Source organism: Sturnus vulgaris, unplaced genomic scaffold (genome assembly GCF_052056855.1).
Source record: "Sturnus vulgaris isolate bStuVul1 unplaced genomic scaffold, bStuVul1.hap1 Scaffold_195, whole genome shotgun sequence".
Taxonomy (NCBI): Eukaryota; Metazoa; Chordata; class Aves; order Passeriformes; family Sturnidae; genus Sturnus; species Sturnus vulgaris.
In genome coordinates, this window is record NW_028276170.1 from 1064353 (window position 1) to 1085155 (window position 20803).

A 20803-nucleotide genomic window follows, 5' to 3' on the forward strand; every position below is an offset into this window, starting at 1 on the left:
GGAGCTGACCCCGTGCCGGGGGGGTTTCCAGAAGCACCAAGAGCTGGTAGAAATCCAGTCCCCATTGGGGACCAGATTGGTGGCCACCACATGCCCCGAGAGCTCCTGCTGGCCCTGGAACCATCTCAGCTGGATCTCGGCAAGGCAGAAATCCATCACGGAGCAGAGCAGGCAGCTGGGGCTGGGCTGGGAGCTCGAGGGCCACAGTGAGATGGGGACACTGGGGGGCGCTGGGAGAGAGCGGGGACACACTGGGATCAGCTGGGGGGGGAATAGGAGAAATGGAAGAGGGCTGTTGTGGAAGTGAGAGGGACTGGGGATGAAAGTGGAGAAAGTGGGGGAACACTGGGAGAGAGTGGAATGGATTGGGGAACGGGAGAAAGAGTGGAGGTTCGGGATTGGACTGAAAAGGACTTGGAACAGACTGGGAGGGATTGGGAATTCACTGGTAGAGAGGGTGGAGGTCTGGGAGTGGAATGCGAATGGAATGGCTGTGGACTGAGAGGAATTGGGAGGGACTCTGGTGACACTGGGAGGGACTGTGAGGACACTGGGAGAGACTGGGATGGACTGGGAGAGCCACCGGAGTTACTTGGGGTGGGGGGGCAGGAGGCCCCGGGGTGGGCACAAGAAGGGCTGACGTGTCTCGGGTGATTCCCAGGGAGGTTTTGAGGGGCTCCAGGGTCATTCCCAGGGCAGGGCCCGAGGGGACACGCTCTGCCCCACGCTCACCTCTGTGCTCCACGAGGAACGGGCTGGACAACTCGTAGTTGTGCCGGCAGTGCCTGTCCACCGCAGCCCGTCTGTACTCCATCCATTGCGGGTCGCTGTTCCAGTGCCTGGCAGCCTTGTCCCCAAAGGAGGTGTCCCCACGTGCAGCCCCACATCGCTGCCCAAGTGCAGGAACTGCTCCCGGTTGGAGATGTTCCTCTCCACGAACCTCAGCCGGTCGGTGCCGTGAATGAAGTGACACTCGGACTGAACCATCTCCTGGAACAGCGCTGTGTGTGCAGGACACAGGTCCGGGGGTGTCCCCCCAGCAGCCCCCCAGCAGCCCACAGTAGCCAAGAGCTCCGGGCCCCCGCCACACGCCCCATGGCCAGCGCCGGGCAGGGTCTGACACCTCCCCCTGTTGGAACCCTGGAAACTGAGGGGTTTGGGCTTTCTGTGCTGACAGGCACTGACCCCCAGGAAAACACTGCTTTTGACCTGAGGCCGTGAAGAAGGTTTCCAGAATTGAGTGATAGAACTGGGATCACTGATGTGTAGTTTGAATAGGAGTGTGTAATGTCCCATGGTGGAAAATTTAGAATTTGTGGTTTTAGACTATATTAATACATATAAAAAAAGATGGAGGTTTTAGGGTGGAGTTTTCTTTCTTTTTCACCTTCTTCACGGGTCTTGGTGGTACTTTTGTAATTGGATAGAAAAATCCACAGTGCAGGTCACAGGTGATTGGTTGTTGGGTTAAAAGTAAAAAGAATTTAGCTGTGTGTTCTTAATTGGACAGATTGGCCCTTAAAAGGCCTTGTAGAGAGAGATACGTGTCCATTTTTAGCCTGTTAGCTAGAAGTGCTGTAGAACTCACTGTAATATCGAGAAGAATTAATAAATATCTGAGTCCGAAGACGAAATTCCGTCTCTCGAGCATTTAATCCTGACTCTGGAACAACAAAAAAGAAGATAAAATGCGATACCCTCCTCCCCAAATTCTCCTAGCAAGAGGCACTGGGGGCGGGGCGCGGGTGGAGTCCAGGTGAGGAGCTCTGGGCGCTCTGGGACTGCCTGAGGAGTCATCAGCGCCGCGCGCTCTGATTGGCTCAATTATTTTGGTGCCTTCTCTGATTGGCTGAGGAGAGGCCCGGGAGTTGAGAGGAGGACCGGGAGAGATCCTGCCCCAGGCTAGCGGTGGAAGAACATCCAATTAACAAGGCATGCAGATCATTTCCCAGTGGTGCCCACACTCCTGTAGGAACTAAATGCACCGAGGATCTCACGAGGGTCACCAACTCTCTGGCGGCCAAATCCAGCCCTGCGCTCCCTGCGGGTGCGGGCACTCTGGGAAGGGCTCAGCTGCGGGTCAGATGGCCGGAGAGTGGCTTGGTGGTCACCTCGTGTGTGAGGCAGTGATGGGCTGGGGAGATGCGTGGACACCACATGATCAGAGAGCTGACTGGGTAAAGGGACACGGGAACAGTGACACCGCAGTGACAGGCAGCCAATGCGGGCTTGTTTCAGTAAAGTTTGGGTTAAGTTTCTCTTGGGGGTTGTTTTTATTTTCTTTTTTTTCCCTCGTCTCGCTGTCTGGAATTTTTTCCCATTGACATGCTAAGATGGCTAGTGATAGGGGAGACTCCCTGACCCTTTTTGGAGTTTCCCTCGTAGGGCAGGGGGGATGGGGGAGAAGAGGGAGAACATCGCAAGATCAGGGGCAGGTAAAGGAGAGGTGTGTGCAGCTGCTCGCTCTCTCGCTCGTTTGGCTCGGAGATGGATGGCCACTGGAAAACCTCGCCCTGCCATCCCAACGCCGGGAGCTGCCTTTCCTCGGCTGTGGGACCCCGCACTCTCCTGCTTGGACGCTCTCCCACTTCAGCCTGCCACCTCCACACAACCTATTGGAGCACTGGGACTGACACTGCCTCCAAGGATCCATGAGCAGAGTCTTTCCTCCGCCCTTCCCACCCAGGACACATCCGCCATCACCCCCAGCACTCCTGCAGCCACACGGGATCACCGCATCTGCCCCTGCCCACCGGGAGCTGGCTGGCACTGACTGCCAAACTGGGACAGTAACTGCAGCAGAGGGGAAAGGTGTCCACAACCAGAAAAACTGTTTCTGGGTTCCCGTCTTCTATTTGTTGTTAATTACTTAACTGTTGTTGTTTTGTTTGCCTTGTTATATATATATACACATACTAGTAAAGAACTGTTATTCCTATCCCCGTATTTTCGCCTGAAATCCCCATAATTCCAAAATTATACTAATTCAGAGGGAGGGATTTATTAGCTCCATTTCGAAGGAAGGCTCTGCTCTTCTCCAGCACACACCTGTCCTTTTTCAAACCAGGACAGATTTTTGGTGCCCAACATGGCCCCTTTCCCTCTGGGAGTGGCTTTTATTGAGTGTAAGAGAGAGGTTTGTCCACAGAGAGAGAATGCAGGAGCACCATCATAGAATGTGTTGGAAGACCCTTGAGGAAGGGATCCAGCAGTTGAGAGAAGTGGCAGTGCTGGAGGTGCTCTTTGGGAGGGATGGACAGCATGACAATGACCCTGACAAGGTCAGGTGCACAGGGCAGATGTTGTGGAACCTGGCAAACCTGGGCCCATCTCAATACACCACCTTCATTGCAATGGTTAGTGCTGACAGCAGCCGAGAAACAGTGGGTTCTGTCACCAACAAACTTAGAAATTAGGAGAATATGATCAATGGCCCAGTGCAGGCTCATGTCTCTGCTGTGATTAAGGAACACAAAGAGGAGATTAAAGAGGAGATGAGGGAGGAGATGAGGAAGATCAGTGCAGCACCAGTGCGAGTCACAGGCCCCAAAGTCAGAGCCCAAATGTCCCCCAGCTAGAGAGAGGGTACACCTCATGAGCTGCCTGTGGTTCTTTCTGCGTGACCATGGGGAAGACATGAGAAGGTGGGATGGGAAACCCACTTCTGTCCTGGCAGCACGGGTGCATCAGCTCAGTGAGGGAAACACAAACTGAAGGAGTTCTGATAAAGTGAAGGTAGCCTCAGCCTCCCATGACTGAGGTGTTGGATATTACAGAAGGGAGGATGATCTGTCAGATTTCCTTGAAGGAATCTCCAGCATGTATCCTCAGGAAAGAAATAATAACCAGGGCTATAGGGGCCCTTTTTCTAGCCAGGGAGAGGCACAGGAAAACCGGGTCTTTTGGATGGTGTGGATCTGATGGCCTGGCACATCAGAGCCACAGAAATATAGAGTGTTAGTTGATCCTGGTGCACAGTGTACCCTAATGCCATTGGGACATGTGGGAACAGATCCTGTGTCAATTCCTGGGGTGACGGGAGGATGGCAGGAATTGACTCTGCTGGAGGCTGAGGTGAGCCTGACTGGGAAGGAGTGGCAGAAACATCCAATTTTGACCGGCCACTTCCCTGGTGGGCGTTGCCCATGGTGTCTCTGCTGCAGCTCTTGCAGCCATGTCCTGTCCATGGCTCTGAGCCCCTTCTATTTCTTCTCTGGAAAATCACATTCCTGTATCTCCATCTGCTTCTTCTTTTTGGAAGAATCTTCTATTTACAAGGGTCCCCAGCACGTTCTTCTATTTACAAGGTCTGGACCTCCACAGCTCTCGACTGCTGGCAGCTCTTCCCAGTCACCTTCCCCCACTGGGGTTCCATCTCCACCACTATCCCCACAGCCGGGCTATTGCCTATCACGTCGGGGTCACCACTCATTGCAGTTGAGACAGAAGCGATGACAAAAACTCCGTGTTCATGCAACAAAAACCAACTTTTATTGAGGGCTGTTCTCCCTATATAGCCTTTGAAGTCTGCATGGTTAGCTCTGCTTGGCTAAATTAGTTGCCACCTGGCTAACTGGCCAATGTCTGCCCGTGTCCCAGATGGCCTAGACCTGCTCCCCAACAGCCCAGACTGCTCAAGTTATATCATTACGGTAGTTATAGAATTATTTACATTATAAAATTACAATTGGGATTAGTTATAACTGGAAGGCCTCCAGGCCAGCTGTTAGCTACTACAGGTTTAGTGCTGGCCAAATCTTCCACTAGAATTATTTACTCATTTCCTGCTGTGAGATAAGTTTAGGAGGAAGGCAAAGCCGGCTCAAACCTTAAAGGGTATAAAGAATGGACTGTACTAACAGAACTAAAAAAATTATAAGAATCAGAATAAAACCTTCACAACACTTCTCCTCCCCCCGATACCTTCTTTTCTTTCCCACTGACAGAGTGCAGGAACAATTCAGCCAGTTTACCGTCTCTAAAATAGTCTTTTTCCAGTTCACTTAGGGAGAGGAGTCTCTCTTGTCGTGCTATGGAGACTTCTCCACAAGAGACAATTCTCTCGTGGCTTCAAAGTCACAGTGCATCAGCTGCCCAGGAGAATGGAAATCTCATCACTTTGTAAAAGTCTCTCCCCTCGACCTACAGCTTTCCCCATAATTGTTTTTGAGGGCTCAATCTTTGGCTAATGGGGTACACTTTTAAGGATGAGCTGCTCAGAAGCAAAGGTTCTCTTCATCTATCTCTGAGATCATCTTCATCTCTGGGAACAGAGGTTCTCTTCTTCTTCCCTGGGGTAAAGGGTCTTCATCACTCTCATCTCTCTCTGTTCAAGCTACTTCAATATCTGCTTGTTCAGCATGGATGCTTTTGCTCATGCCTACAATTTGAACACTTCATCCTCCACGTGCTTTTCAAAAAGTTACAGGGAAATGGAGTCTGACGTATCTTCCCCATAGACTTACAAGAGGATTTCAGCCCAAGAGTGAGGCATCTCCTCAATCCCTCCCATCTGGGACCTGAATTCTACTTCTCTAACCTTGGGGTCCACATGTTGTTCCTCCAGGTGTCTTCACTCTGTCCTGTTCTCTCACTCAAGAGAGAATTGAAGGTCTGCAAGTCTCATCTGTACCGTGAAAGAGATAATATCTTGTTCCAAGGCCTGCAGATAATCATATGATCCCTGCTAGGTGGTGGCCAGAGCTGTTTACAGTGGAGAATTCTGGGGGGGGGGTGTGCCAGGATTTTCAAGGGGCCCAGACAGGACAGTGTGGCCACTCTGGCTGCACAGCTTTTTCAGTGGTTTAACAGGTTGTCAGTTCTCAACACTAATCACTGATTAGATTTTGTCAGACATGGAGGAAGCTCTCAGCAGCTCTTGTCAAAAAAAGTCATTTCCAGTGGTGGTTTCTTCCCTCCTCACAAAATGTCAAATGTGCAAAACCAGCACAGAGGGACCCCCTTTCTGTTGTGAGGTCTCATGTTGTCACCCTTGGCTCCATGAGGCCCTGTAAAGTCAAAATGGATCCTTCTTTCCAGGAGACCCCACAATGTCACAATGATCTCTGGACACCATAAGGCCCTGAGGCATCACAATGGTCCCTTGGTTCCAAAAATCCCCACAGAACCATAGGGGCCTCTGGATTCCATCAGACCCCACAGTGTCACAGAATCCCTTTCATTCCCTGAAGCCCCAAAATATCACAAAGGATTCTTGGTCCCATGAGGCCCCACAGAACTATAAGGGCTTCTGGATTCTACAAGACCCCAAAGTGTCACAGAGTCACTTTCTTTCCTCAAATCCTGAATGTGTCACAATGGATTCTTGGATTCAAGAGACCCCACAGTGTCACAGTGTCCCCTCAGTTCCATGAAGTCGTGGAGAATGACAAGGCCTTGTGGGATCACAATGGATCCTTGGTTCCATGAGGCCCTGCAGAATCACAGGGGCCTCTGGATTCCACAAGACACTGGAGTGTCACCATGGCCCCACGGTTCCATGGGACCCCTGAGTGTCACAATGGCCCCACAGTCCCACATGTCCCCTCAATGTCACAATGTCCATTCTGTTCCAGGAGGCCCTGCAGTGTCACAATGGCCCCACAGTTCCATGTGTCCCCTCAGTGGCACAATAGCACCAGCGTGCCATGTGACCTCTCAGTGTCACAATGGTCCCACAGTTTCAAGAGGCCCTGAGGTGTCACAACATCTCACCGTTCCATGTGTACCCTGAATGTCACAATGGCCCCATGGTTCCATGTGTCCCCTGAAATTTACCATATCCCCAAAGTTCCACGTGTCCCATTAGTGTCACAATGGCCCAGGGTCCCATGTGTCCCTTCACTATCTCCATGGTCCCACGGTTCCAAGAGACCCTGCCATGTCACAATGGTCCCATGGTTCCATGTGTCCCCTCATGTCACAATGGCCCCACAGTTCCATGTGTCCCCTCAGTGTCACCATGGACCCATGGTTCCACGAGCCCCTCAGTGACACAATGGCCTCAGGCTTTCATGTGTCCCCTCATTGTCACAATATCCGCATGGTTTCATGTGTCCCCTGAGTGTCACTTTGGGCCCAGGGTTCCATGTGTGCCCTCAATGTCACAATAGCCCCACAATTCCATGTGTCTCCTGAGTGTCACAATGGCCCCACGGTTCCATGTGTCCCCTCAGTGTCACCATGGTCCCATAGCTCCAAGACACCCTGCCATTTCACAATGGCCCAACGGTTCCATGTTTCCCCTCAGTGACACAATGCCCCATGCTTCCAGGAGGCTCTGCAGTGACACAGTCGCCCCAGTGTTCCATGTCCCCTCAATGTCACAATGGCCCCAAAGTGTCATGTGTGCCCTCAGTGTCACAAGGGACCCAGAGTTCCATGTGTCCCCTCATTGTCACAGACGAGCAGCACTGGAGTGGGATCAGCACCACTGGAGGGGTTGCAGCTGCACTGGAACAGGAGCAGTGGCTGTGGAACAACAGGGGAGAAGCTGTGGAACACAAGTCCTGTGAGGAGCAGCTGAGGGAGCTGGGAATGTTTATCCTGGGGAAGAGGAGGCTCAGGGGAGACCTCATCACTCTCTACAACTCCCTGACAGGAGGGTGCAGCCTGGTGGGGGTCGGGCTCTTCTCTTAGGGAACAGGGACAGGACCAGAGGACACAGCCTTAACTGCACCAAAGGAAGGTTTATCCTGAACATTAGAAAAAATTTATTCACAGGGTGATTGGGCATTGGAATGGGCTGCCCAGGGAAGTGATGGAGTCACTTGTAAATGGGGTAACTGCACCACCTAATTAGTACCATGTCTTCATTTTCTCTTGTTTTTACTCAGAGTCAGGATTAAAAACATGAAGGAGGTGAATTTTCTCGACTTTGGGCTTGGTAGTTTAATAAATCTTAATTAAAGTACAGAGAGTTCTGCAACAAGTCTAGCCACCAGCTAAAAGCCAGCAAAATGGAGGCATATCGAGCTAGTTACAAGGTTTTTTAAAGTTAAAAAGTTCAATAAAGAACTAACACCTATATTATTTATACTTCTCACTCAATAACCAAACTCCTGTGACCCACTGTGCAGCATTAACTGTCAAACCAGAAACTACTACCTGAAAATATGAAGAAGAAGGAAGAAGACAGAAAGAGACAACACTTAAAAACTTCGATCTTGTTCCATACTTTTTACTATATTCTAAAAACCCCAAATTCCAAACCCTTCACAATGTGAAATCACACACTTTCATTCCAATAAGAAACCCGTGACTCCAATTCTATTATTCAAATTTGGAAGCCTTCTCTAAGGCCTCAAGTCAAAAGCAGTGTTTTCCTGAGGGTCAGTATCAGAAAGTACAAAAAGTTCCAAACTCCCGGGTTTCTGGGATCCAACAGTCACCATCCCTGGAAGTGTTTAAGGAAAGACTGGATGTGGCACTCAGTGCCATGGGATGGTGACAAGGTGGTGTTGGGTCATTGGTTGGACTGGATGATCTCAAAGGTCTTTTCCAACCTCAGTTCTGTGATTCTGTGATTCAATGGAGCATCAATGGCAAATGGGTGGATAAAGAGTGGAACAGGCCTGGCAGCTGTTCTGGGAGCAGTGCTGGAGATGCCGAAGGGAACGGCGGCGGAGCGGGAATGGAGCGGCGCCGGAGATGCCGAAGCTGCAGGACACAGAGCGGCTCCGAGCGCTGTGTCCTGCAGGAGCCAGCCCTGCACACCAGAGCCGAGCCCGTCAGGCTGACCCAGAGCAGGGGGCAGAGGCAGGAATTGCTGCTGGGCCATGGGAGGTGCGGATCGAGTGCATTTAATGGTGACTTGGGGGTTTGAGTCTTGTCACTGCAGCCACATTTTGTGGTGCCAGGACCCTTCCAGTTCATCTGAAGTCATGAACTCAGGACAAACTGAGAAAAAAAGGAATCAAACGGCCTTCTCTACTGCAGGGGAACACATCCTGGTTTAATGATTTCTGTTATAGGAGCCAAACTGGGTTAGCTATTGGTCTGTGGTTTGTTCTAATGCAGGAAAAAATTCCTAAGTACTGACATTTGGCATTAAAAATTAGCAACGTGCCTCATCATCTGGATATTGCACACAGAGTACAGAGCTATTTGTGGTTGTTCATATTAGGTTTTGTCTTCTTTTTTCTCCTCTACCAGAGTTAGAATTAAAAGCTCTACAGACGGTATGTTGTGTTTGGACTGAAATGTTTATTAATTCTTGTCTAAATTACAGCAAGTTCTACAGCACGTCTAGATAACAAGCTAAAAATGGTGATGTATCTCTGTCGTTACAAGGCCTTTTAAGACCTAACTGTCCAATTAAGAACAAACATCTAAATTATTTTTACTTTTAACCCAATAACCAATCACCCGTGACCTGCAATGTGGAATTTCCAGTCCAATTAAACAAGATCCCACCTAGACCCATGAAGAAGAAGGTGAAGAAGAAAGAAACCTCCTCCCTAAAACCTCCATCTTGCCTTCTACATATTACTATATTCTAAAACCCAAAATTCCAAAATTTCCACCATGTGATATTACACACTTCTATTCAAACTTCACACCAGTGATCCCAGTTCTATCATTCCGTTTTGGAAGCCTTCTCCACAGCCTCAGGTCAAAAGCAGTGTTTTCTTGTGGGTCAGTATCTGGCAGCACAGAAAGTCTAAAACTCTCAGTGTCCAGGGTTCCAACAGTTATGATCAAGGAAACAACAGGAATTCCTTTCTTTCCTGGTTTCACTCTTTCTTCCTCTCTCTGGATTTAAGCCTCCACCACTCCCTGCAGGTCAGCTTTCCATAATCTGCTCCTCTGGAATTGGGATGTGACAAATGAGCAGTGGAAAGAGGGAGGATAATGGATAATGGACCATTCCTACTGCAAACTCTGCTTTAGTAGCCTCCGGATTTCCAGTGTTTAGAAATTCTCATGTTTTAAACTACCTGACCAAATCCCACGTTTCTCACTTTTGCCCTGGCAGAAATCCTTCCTTTGGCCTTGTTTAGGAACTCACCCTCAGAAACACCTCATTGCAGACGCTTTTCTGTTGGTTTTGATAAGAGATGACAAGAAAATCAGCACGAGGGGGAGTGATGACGGAGAGGGAACAAACAATTCCTTCCTTCTGTCTCCCTTGTGGAAAGTCTCTAGAGGTTGTGCTGCAGCTGGAGACTTGGCCAGAGGGAAGGGATTGAGCTGAGGCAGCAGAGGCATCTCCTCCCTGGTTTGTAGCCCTGGGGCTGGGAGGGGACACAGGTGCCCCCCTTGCACTCCACAACCCCCTGGAATGGGGGATTCTCCCTGCCTCTGCCAGGTGCTCCTTATCCATGCCTGGCCTGGGTGCTCCTGGTCTGAGCTCCCTCCCATGGTCATTCCTGATGGTGGGGAGTGGGAGGGAGGAGTTCAGTGCCAATCTGGGAGGTGCCAGCAGGGTCAGAGATGTGGGGAGGTGACAGTGACAGAGTGACAGGATGTGCAGATGGACACAGGGACAAGACAACACCTCTGGGGGAAACCTCTTGGAGATTTGGGCAGTTTTTGTTTGTAAAATACACACGGACACAGAGCAAAGCTTTGCTCAAAGGGTTTATTGATTATTCAGGGCAAATGGCCCAGGGCTCAAAGGGTTCAGGAGGTTCCTCCAGGGATGATCATCTCCTCATGCCACCAGAGGGGATCAGGACACCGGTGTCCCCACAGCTTGCAATCCTAAAAATCAAAACCCAGAAGGTGACCTCTGGTGCCCACTGGGAAATGAGAGGGGCCCTGTCCCCACCCCTCTCCCTGCAGGCACGGCTCACCTAGGCACCCAGAGAGGCAGCCAGGCGCTTCTGCCGCAGAACAGCCTCCAGCTTCTCAACAAGAGGGGGTTGGGGACAAACACAGCATTAGAGACACACTGGGGGCACTGGGCTGCACTGGGAGGTGGGGAAAAGAACAGGGGTCATTGGGGAAGGGGCCTGTGGGGGGAAATGGGGGGCAGGAGCTGCTGTGCTCCTGCCCAGAAGCCCTGGGGTCCTGCCAAGAGGCACAGCTGGGGCAGGGGCTGCGTCCTGGGTCACCCAGGGGGGTGCTGGGGCAACAGGGATGGGAATGCAATGGGGGCCTGGGAAAGGGGCGCTCTGGGGGGGATCTGTGGGGCAGGGGAGTTGTCTGGGGTGTCAGTAGGGGTGCACTGGGCTGTTCTGGGACAAACTGAGATGGTCTGGGGTGTGGTGGCCATGCAAGGGGAGGGTCTGACACTGCCAGAACTCGTGGTACCCACCAGGGGCGTCTCCAGGATCACGACATCGTCTACATCAATCTGCAGAGAGACCAGGAGACCTCGCTGGGCACTGGGATGGCCCCGGTGCCAGCAAAGGATGGGGGGACACAACTGTCCCTAATTCCCAGAGGGAATGCCCTCCAATCCCAGCACCCCACTCACCTCCCGCAGATCATCTTGGGTTCCTTCCAGGAGCGCCTGGGAATCAAGAACAAAAGTTTGGCCTGGATTAGATCCAGTGGGGCTGTGGGGGGACAGGGAGCAGGGTGGAGGTGATGGGGTGGGAATTCAGGGCCTCCAAGGAGATCTGTTTGAGGTGGGGGGAGAGCCAAAGACACTGAACTGGGGTCAATGGAGGGATCAAGGGACTGGGCTGGGTCTGGGGAAGGGGCTCGGTGTGAGGTACAGGGGAGGAGAAAGGAATTGCAGGGTAGGGACATGGGAATGCAAGGGAGGGGCTGGGTGGGGACAGAAGAACGAGGATGGGTGGGGACAAAAGCGACAGGACCGAGTGAGGATTTGGGAAGGGTGGGGGGTGACTCGGGGAACTGTTGAAGGGGAACCCGCTGCAGTGACCAGGAAGAAAGGCAAAGGATTCACGGGAGGAGACATGGAAGGAAAGGCCTCGGGAATGGTCAGTGGGAGGCGTTTGGGGACCCTGGAGAGGACACAGAGGAGGAAGCAGGGACGGAATTCCTGAAGAAACCGAAAGGGTGGGATGGGAGGGGACAAAGGGCAGGGTGTGGGGACAGCGTTTGGCTGGTGCCTCACCTTGGCCTGTGCCGGGGGGCACAGCAGGATGGAGAAGAGCAGGGCCACGCTGAGCACAGCCACCTTCATCTTCCTCTCACCCTGGGCAGCGCTGGCTGAGGCTGCAGCAGGGCAGGAGCACCTTTATCCCTGCCGGGACTCTTCCCTGCGCCCTCCCTGACAGACCCCAGGCCAAAGCCCGGCTTGGCACAGCCCCCAGCCCTGGCCACAAGCCCTGGCACAGAGTCCATCCCGGCTGTGGCACGGATCCAGCCCCGCTCCCCGCATCCCTGCAGCTTCCTGCACGGGGCAGCTGCCCCTGGAGGGGACCGGGCACCCGGGGGGCCGAGGGGGGCAGGCAGGGATCCAAAGGCAGCTGGGGACCCTGTGGAGACACCCCCACTCCAACACAATCCATCCTCCAACAGCCCCCAGCCCCACACCCCCCATCTCCCGGTACCCCTCCTCTCCAAGGGTTTTTCCTTCCAGACACCCCAGAGCTGAGCCCAGCCACTCACCCAGTGGGTCTGAGCAGAATTGCCACTGTTCATCCTCGTGCCCCACGGGGAAACAGGAGATGGACTGACCCCCTCTTCTTGGGACAACGAGACTCCGGAATATTGGAAAATTGGGATATGATAGGACAGAGGTGTCATGAACCTGGGAAATAGCCAGGTGATTTGGATCTCCAGGCACTGGAGACACTGGAGAGAACTGGGAAATGATCACCTCAAGACAAGGCTGAAGCTTGAGGAATTGCTCAGGTGTGGCACTTCCCACATCCACACCAGCCATTATTTCCACAGCTCTGGGCTGTCCCACGGGGAAAGCTCTGGGAGCAAACAGGCAGCGGGGGAATCACAGCCATGGACAGCTCTCAGGAACCACTTCTCAGTGGATTTTCACTTCTTGGATGCCCAAGATGTCTGAATGTCTTCCTGGTGCTTCAGGCCCTGGGTAAACAGGGCTTATCAGAGATTCTGACAGGACCAACATCCCTCCCCTGACTGGGCACCTCTGTTTGTCCAATTAGATCCCAATGGCTGCTCTAGGAGAAGTGCCAACTTCCCCATATTCCTTGGGATGGGCACATCCTGCTCAGGGCCAGTGCTGGCCTGGGCAAAGGCCAGGGCATTGCAGAGACCCTGTATGGGGACAAGGGCCTTGGGGAGCTGTGGGCAAGTCCCAGGCAGGGACAGAGCTGGAGTGGGAGCTTTGTTGGGGATGGGGTTGCTGGCCCCGGCTGCCTGCTCTGCTCCCTGATGGATTTCTACTCTGCCGACATCCAGCTGAGCTGGTTCCAGGGCCAGCAGGAGCTCTCGGGACACATGGTGGCCACCGACCTGGTCCCCAGTGGGGACTGGATTTCTACCAGCTCCTGGTGCTGCTGGAAACCGCCCCCGGCACGGGGTCAGCTCCAGCTCCAGGTGGAGCACGTCAGCCTGGAGCACCCCCTGAGCCGGCACTGGGGCACGGCCCGGACGCCACAGTGTGGGGGGAGTGAGGGAGGTATTGGGGGGACTGGTAGGGGAATTGAGGTGTGCTGGGAGTAACAGGGAGAGAGTTTAAGATAGCCTGGTTTAAACTGGGAGTAAGGCTGGGGGTTCTAGAATGGCTGAGGAGTCTGAAGGATGTTGGGGAGGGTGGGATGGGGTTCCGGGGGTCCTGGTGGGCACTGGGAGGGAGTCTGGGGATGCTGGGTGTAACTGGGAGGGATTTGAGTGAGCCTGGAGGGGATGGAAGATCAGGAATGGAAAAGCAGGGGTTGGAATGAGGTTGGTCGTGCTGGAAAGAGACTGGGAGGAGATTTTAAGGGGTCCTACGTGGGCTGGAGGCAATTGGGAGGGTGCTTAGAGGGGTTTCGGGTATCTGTGACAGGTCTGGGGGGGTTCTGACCCTTGTGAACCCCCAGAGATGTTGCCAGACACCATCGACACCAAGGTGCTGATGGGGATTGGGGGCTCTGTGCTGGGCTTCATCTTCCTGGCACTGGAGTTCGGCTTCTACCTGTGCAAGAAGGTGAGAGGGGGTCCTAACGAGTCGTGGGCCCCCTCCTCCAGAGCCTGTGTGCTCCCCCTGGGGAACCCTGGCTCAGTGTTACCCCCTTTTCTCTGCCCACAAAGCTCCTGTCCCAGCAGCCGCTGCAGACCCTGCTGTCACCATCCGCTATTAATGCAGAGCGGGGGTCGTGATGGTTCTTTTGATCTCAAAGGTGCAAACAGGCAAAATGCAGGGGACAAAATCAGTTTATTCAACAGCAGAAAATCAGTTTATTCAACAACAGCAATGCATTTCATCAAATGCCAACAATTCAGTTACGGTAAAGGGGAGAGGTATAGGAAACAAAGTATAGGGAAAGGGGAAGGAAAGGAAGGGATGGGAGAATAGCTACCAACAGATGAGACGGGCGTCCTCACGGGTCATCCGATAGACGAGTCTTCGTCCGTGGGGAGATCTCAGGGGTCTTCTCCAGGGGGTCTTCATCAGTGGAGAGATCTCAAAGGGTCTTTCCCAGAGGGTCGCTCTTTTATAGTCCTTCTCCAAAGCGAGTGGCCTCTGGCCAAGAGGTGGGAAGTTTTATGGACCATTGTGTGGTGCTGCAGGAGACAAGTACGGACAAGCAGTCCTCAGTTGGTACAACACAGTCTCTGGTTGGTGCCACAACAGCACAGTCCAGTGAACACAATACACCAGCACACAGTCACGAGCATCCACCTGGCCCGGCCAGTAAACCATTGTCCAGAGTCAGCCTGGGTGGGGTCCTCGAGGTCTCCTTGCGACGGTTGGGAGGCAAAATCGAGGGGAATTTCGGACCGACCCTTACACCTGCCCAGGTGGGGAACACTGGGTGCTGTGGGTCTGCCCGGCAACCGGTGAGTCATCACAGCTGCTCTCTCTCATTGGCTGAATCTTCTTCATCGCATTCTCTGATTGGCTGAGGACAGCCCCGGGAGTTGAGAGAAGGAACAGGAGAGATCCCGCCCCGAGCACCGAGCACCGGCACGGGAACAACAGAGCCAGCCTGGGCACAGCGAGGGAATTTATTATAACCAAATCACAGCAGCACAAGGAGAAGGGAAAGAAATCTCTCCAACCCCTTTCCCCTATCCAACAGGGATCACCAGGACCAAAGATCACCAGAGCTCTGCCCAACGGGGGTCACTGGGGATCATCCAACACTGATCCTCCCATGGGGGATGGAGCTGCAGCAGAGCACGAAGCTCTTCCCACACTCGGGGCACTCACAGGGCTTCCCTTAGTGGTGACTCCGTTGGTGTCGGGTCAAGTCGGAGCTCCTGGAGAAGCTCTTCCCACACTCAGGACACTCGTAGGGCCTCTCCCCAGTGTGGATGCGCCGGTGGACAGTGAGGGTGGAGTTGCGGTTGAATCCCTTCCCGCAGTCAGGGCAGCGGAAGGGCCTCTCCTCTGTGTGAATCCGCTCATGTCTGACGAGATTGGAGCTTCTCTGAAACCTCTTCCCACACTGGGGACACTCGTAGGGCCTCTCCCCAGTGTGGGTGCGCCGGTGGTTTATCAGGCTGGAGCTCCACCCAAAGCTCTTCCCACATTCCAAGCAGCTGTAGGGCCCTTCCCCTGTGTGGATCACCTGGTGCCGGATCAGGCTGGAGCTGTAGTTGAAACTCTTCCCACATTGCCCACACTGGTAGGGCTTTTCCCCAGTGTGGATCACCTGGTGCCGGATCAGGCTGGAGCTGTCGGTGAAGCTCTTCCCACATTCCCCACACTCGTAGGGCCCTTCCCCTGTGTGGATCATCTGGTGCCGGATCAGGCAGAAGCTGTCTCTGAATCCCTTCCCACATTCCCCACACTCGTAAGGCTTTTCCCCAGTGTGGATCATCTGGTGCCGGATCAGGCTGGAGCTGTTGATGAATCCCTTCCCACATTCCCCACACTCATAGGGCTTTTCCCCAGTGTGGACTCTCTGGTGCCGGATCAGATGGGAGCTGTACCTGAAACCCTTCCCACATTCCGAGCACTCGTGGGGCTTCTCCCCTCCAGGAGGCTTCTCCACCAGCTCTGAGCTCTGCCTGGATCTCCGGCCGCCTTCCTGGCTCAGGGAGGGTCTTTCCTCTTCGCAGCTCCCTGGGCTGGGTTTGCAGCCCCTCCTTGTGAGGGATCTCCGGGGCTTTTCCTCCTCCATCTGCCAATGCCTTGGGAATGAAAAATCCTGGTTTGGGGAAAAAACAAGAGAAGAGTGTGTTGGGCTGGGTGTTCCTCCTTGTCCAAGTGCAACTCAGGAACTCATTGGGCATCTTGTGTCTGTAAGAACCTCCAAAACACCAAGATTCAAACCAAAAATCCTCCAAACATCATGACGCAGATCAAAACCCCCACAAACACCAAGATTTAGCCAAAACCCTCTCCAAAATAGAAAGATTCAACTGCTGCAAAAAACCAAAGCACCAACATTTAGCCAAATAAAGCTCAGAAATACCAAGATTAACCCATGTGAAAATCATGGATCCCCCTCTCCGGTCACCTGCTGCATGTGATGGGGACAATGCTCCTGAGGCCTGGGGAGAGGCTGCAGATACAGGGAGGGGGGAACCTTGTGCTCCTTCCTGTTTCTTCTCTTCCTACTCCTGTGTCCCTACTCTTCCTCCTATTATTCCTCCTTCTCCTGCACAATCCCACCTGCTCCTCCCACGTGCATCCATGGCTGCTTTAGGAATACAATGGGACCTTCACAAGCCCTTGCACCCCCAGAGCTCAGGTCAGGTTGAAAGAACAAACAGGAAATAAAGAAACACCTTTGGAAGCTGGTGATAGAAGCCAAGATGCCATGGCTATGGCTTTTGCCATTGGCTTTGGCCAGAAAAAGTGCCAGATCCAGGGCAGATATTCCATTATCTCCCTTGGAATTGGTGTGTGAAATTTTTTACCCTGGTAATTCTCCATCTAGTGGAGAATAATCCTACTTTTGTGTTGTCAGTTAGGTTTGGGCCAAGGATGTGACAAGCAATTTTTACTCCTTGGAGAAGAAGTAGGAAAATCTTGATTGCATTGGAAATTTCTGTGTATATTTTTGAATGGCTCTTAATGATGGCAACATTTCCATATGGGTTTTTCCATGTTCACGTTTAGGGTGGATTTTGCAATACCAGAAAAGCTTTAAAGGTGATGCTTCAATGCATAAACATTTAAGAAATATTGTTAAAAAGGAAAAAAAAATGGCAAAAAATAATGCAGATTGTGGGGGTGCACTTGTGGATCACCCAATGACTGCTCTGGAATAGAAGCATTGGACCCAGGCACAGCCAGGATAGGAGCTTTAGAAATGCAAATTAACACAGTTAGGGCAAAGTGTGCACAATGTACCAGGGTCTTGTTCCCTGGGAGAGGAATTTCGCTGATTTCCTCTGCCCCTCACCCCAAGCTCTGCCGGCTTGCACAGATGGAATTTGCACAACTAAAGGCAGAGCCCATAGTGAGGATATCTGACTGCAACAGAAACTGGTTAAGCTGCAAAGGGAAACAGCAAAGGAAAACGTTGTGAAAACTTCATGAAAAATGTGGGAGGGGGGAATAATCCCTCTCCCCAGTCCAACATGTGCTGTCACTGTTCAGAGAAATCAGTTGGGAATCCAAGTATTTGATGATTATTTAGAGAAAAGTGGTCAATTGATGCAGCCCTGGCTGGAGGGAGCACCCAAAAATGGGAAAAAGATGAACGGCCACCAGAACAAATCCTACAACACCACGGACCAGCCCCTGGAAGCCCTAATGATTTCGTACCAGGAGACAAAAAAAATCCATCCATAATTTGAGTGGCATAATTAGGTTAAAAACTGTCCTCGAAATAATAACTAAACAGACAGCTCCAGCTCCTGACTTTACTGCCCACCAATCCAAGGAAATGAACAATGAGACATTTCACCATGGGATAGAATCAGATTATCTATTAAAAGAAGGAGAGGAGTTTGTGGAAAATTAAATGATTGAAACTGCTATTTGCAAACAGATGATAACCAAAAAGTGGTGAAATAGATAACAAAGGAAAGAAGAAAACAGCTCATATTCCAATCCAAATGTAGAAAGGATGAGAATGGGACACGTTTCTGTGGTTCCCTGGCAGACCATGGGTTAAACGAATGCTGTTCCTCCTCTGATGTGCTGCAGCAACTCTCATCTTTTTACCATGCACTGAGTGCAGCTCATTCAGCAGGTGAGCAAGGGGACGCAGGTGGCAGCCAGGCCTCCTGATCCAGAAACGGCTACAAAAGGACAGGGAATGAGGTCACTGAGAATAATCCCAAAATCAAAGAGGATCCAGGAAAAGAGACTAAGTCAATGGTAATAAAGTTAGTAAAGATAATTATTGAGAAAATGAGAAGAGAGTTTGAACAGAGTAAGATGAATGTGCCTGGAGACAGGGCCAGGAATTTGTACAAAAGGAAGTAACAAGACAAACCATCATTTTCAGAAAATTAATTGGTACGGACAACTGCTCAGCCAAGATCCTTCTCAATTCCTGAACTTCGAGAAGGAGAAACACTTAACAGAGCCGGGAATATCGGATGTTATACAAAAGGAGGGGTGCATATTAACGAGGGCATGAAGTAGGCGGATCGCGAAGTCTGAACCCTCCAAGTACCTCAGGCAGTGGGGAAAGGGAGAGGGAGATCCGGCCGGGAAAATGAGGATAAAAAGGCGACTGCGTTTCAGAGACCGCATTACAAATGCCGCATGGCCTCTCCCCTTGTTCATGAATAAAGTGACTTTTACAGGACTCCTCTGTCTCTTTTGTGCACACAAACCTCTCGCCACGTGAATTATCCCGTAGAGCCCCAGAGACAAGGGCAGCTACCTCTGTGCTACCCACAGGAACCGGGACGAGCCAGCGCTGCTCCGGCACCGGCTCCTGCCGAGGCTGCAGGTGGGTCTGGGCTCCATCCCGGACTCACCCCCAGCTCCCAGCGCCCTCAGCTCCCGCTCACCCCGAGCTCCCGGCGGTTCAGGGCAGCAGCGGTTCCTTGGCCTCCTGCCCGCTCCTCAGGCGAGGTTTCCGAGAAATGGCGGAGCTCGGGCAAAGAGAGCAGAGTCCGTGCCGCGTGCAGAGCCCGCCCCTCGCGGCGATTGGCTGGTTCCGCTGTCACTCCTCGAATTCGCGCGCTGATTGGGCAGAGCCGGGGAGAGCCCGGCCCCGGGGCCGCCGCCACCAGGAGACAAAGAGCGAGCGAGGGGGACGGGGCTTGTGTGACTTAGAGCAAAGGATAAATCCATCTCAAACAAAAGATGTTCTTAACAAGCAAAAAGATTTTCACAGACAAACAAGAAAGCTGGCGTGGCAAGTAGAGAAAAGAGCTCAGAATTTTCCAATGCAAGAAAACTGAAAAAGTACTTCTAGCTTAAACTGTAACATACTAACCTTTGGTGATTGGACAATAGTAACATGAATATGGTAATGTTAGTTGTAAGGATTGGCTATAGGTAACAGTAAAGGATGCTCTGTAATGGAAAGTATAGAATGCACTGTAACCAGAACTAGAGAAGCTTCAGACGAACCTACAGCTGTGGCTGAAAAGGCTCCACGACCTGTGAATTGCGGTATCATCTGGATACAAAAAACAGCATTTTAAAGAGCCGTCTGGAGCCCCACATAGCTCGTTTTGGCTCTTACAGACGGGCACACACAGACACACAGACACACACACACACACAGACACACACAGACACACACAGACACACACAGACACACACACACAGACACCCCCCCAGCACATCCGTGCTACACACACACCCACCTAGGCACAGTCTCCACTAATGCTCACCTGCCCACAAGCACAAGACCTGTTGTCCTTAGAGAGCTCGTGCACACGAATACGTGCAGTGTCATTGACACACGGATGTCCCACACAGAGCCGTGCTCACCCTTGCGGAGCTGTGCACACCTACAAGCACAGAGCTGTGCACAGACTCCACACACGTGTACACAGCAGTGCACAGATGTGAACAGTGCTGTGCACACCCGCACACATGGACACTGTGCAAAGCAGGACGGGCACTCTTACATCTGGACACGCTAGAAAATATCCGTGTGTGCAGCTGTGCACACTGACACACGTGTGCACTTCGGTGTCTGTGTGTGCACACAGAGCTCTGCACACTGGCACACGTGCACTGCACTTTTCTAGAGCCCTCCTGGCCCCGACCCCCCTGTGGGTCTCTCTGTGGGATCATGACACGGTGGGGATGGGGACAGGAGAGTGGAATATGGGTGGGACACTGTGGCACAGTTCATGCCTACAATTAGTTAAAATATGTCACTAGAACTTCTTCTTACTTCCCCAACCCTCCCCCACACACATACTCGAAGACAGGTCCCGCATTCCTGCAGGTAACACAAGGCTACACAGAACCCGGTCTTTGGGGACAATTTCTTGGTTATTTCCCTCTGGCGAGGCTCAGGGCGGGACAATGGGACTGTTCCTCTCCTCACATGTTCTTAGGGACAACCAACCCTGTTCCTTTCTTCATCTCACTCTCTGCAGAGCTCTGCCCACCATCATTCGCCTTTAATGAAGAAACAAAAGACAACCTAGAAATCTCCCTCCCAGTGCAAACAACACACAGAGAATCTGTGCTGGAAACAGAACACCCGCGGTGAACAGTGAGCTTGTTCTGCACAAACAGGAAAGGCCAGGCCAGTGCCCACATGAGTCGAGTCACATCCAGTGCCACCCTCCCAGGCAATATTCAACCTCTCAGCCTCACAGACCTCTGTTCTAGTACTCCCCGTGGGGTCCTGGAAAGAGAATGGTGGCACATCTA

General features: G+C 52.2%; 1 protein-coding gene across 1 annotated transcript in view; it reads right to left on the bottom strand.

Annotated features, from left to right (window-relative positions):
* Positions 1-19028, bottom strand: part of LOC148217979 (uncharacterized) — a 55764-nt gene extending 36736 nt beyond the window's left edge. The window contains 2 exon segments of the mRNA XM_088158024.1: positions 15278-16199; positions 18970-19028. Coding sequence (XP_088014150.1) covers positions 15278-16172 — 895 coding nt within the window. The 5' untranslated portion in view covers positions 16173-16199; positions 18970-19028.
* Positions 19029-20803: the final 1775 nt, after the last annotated feature.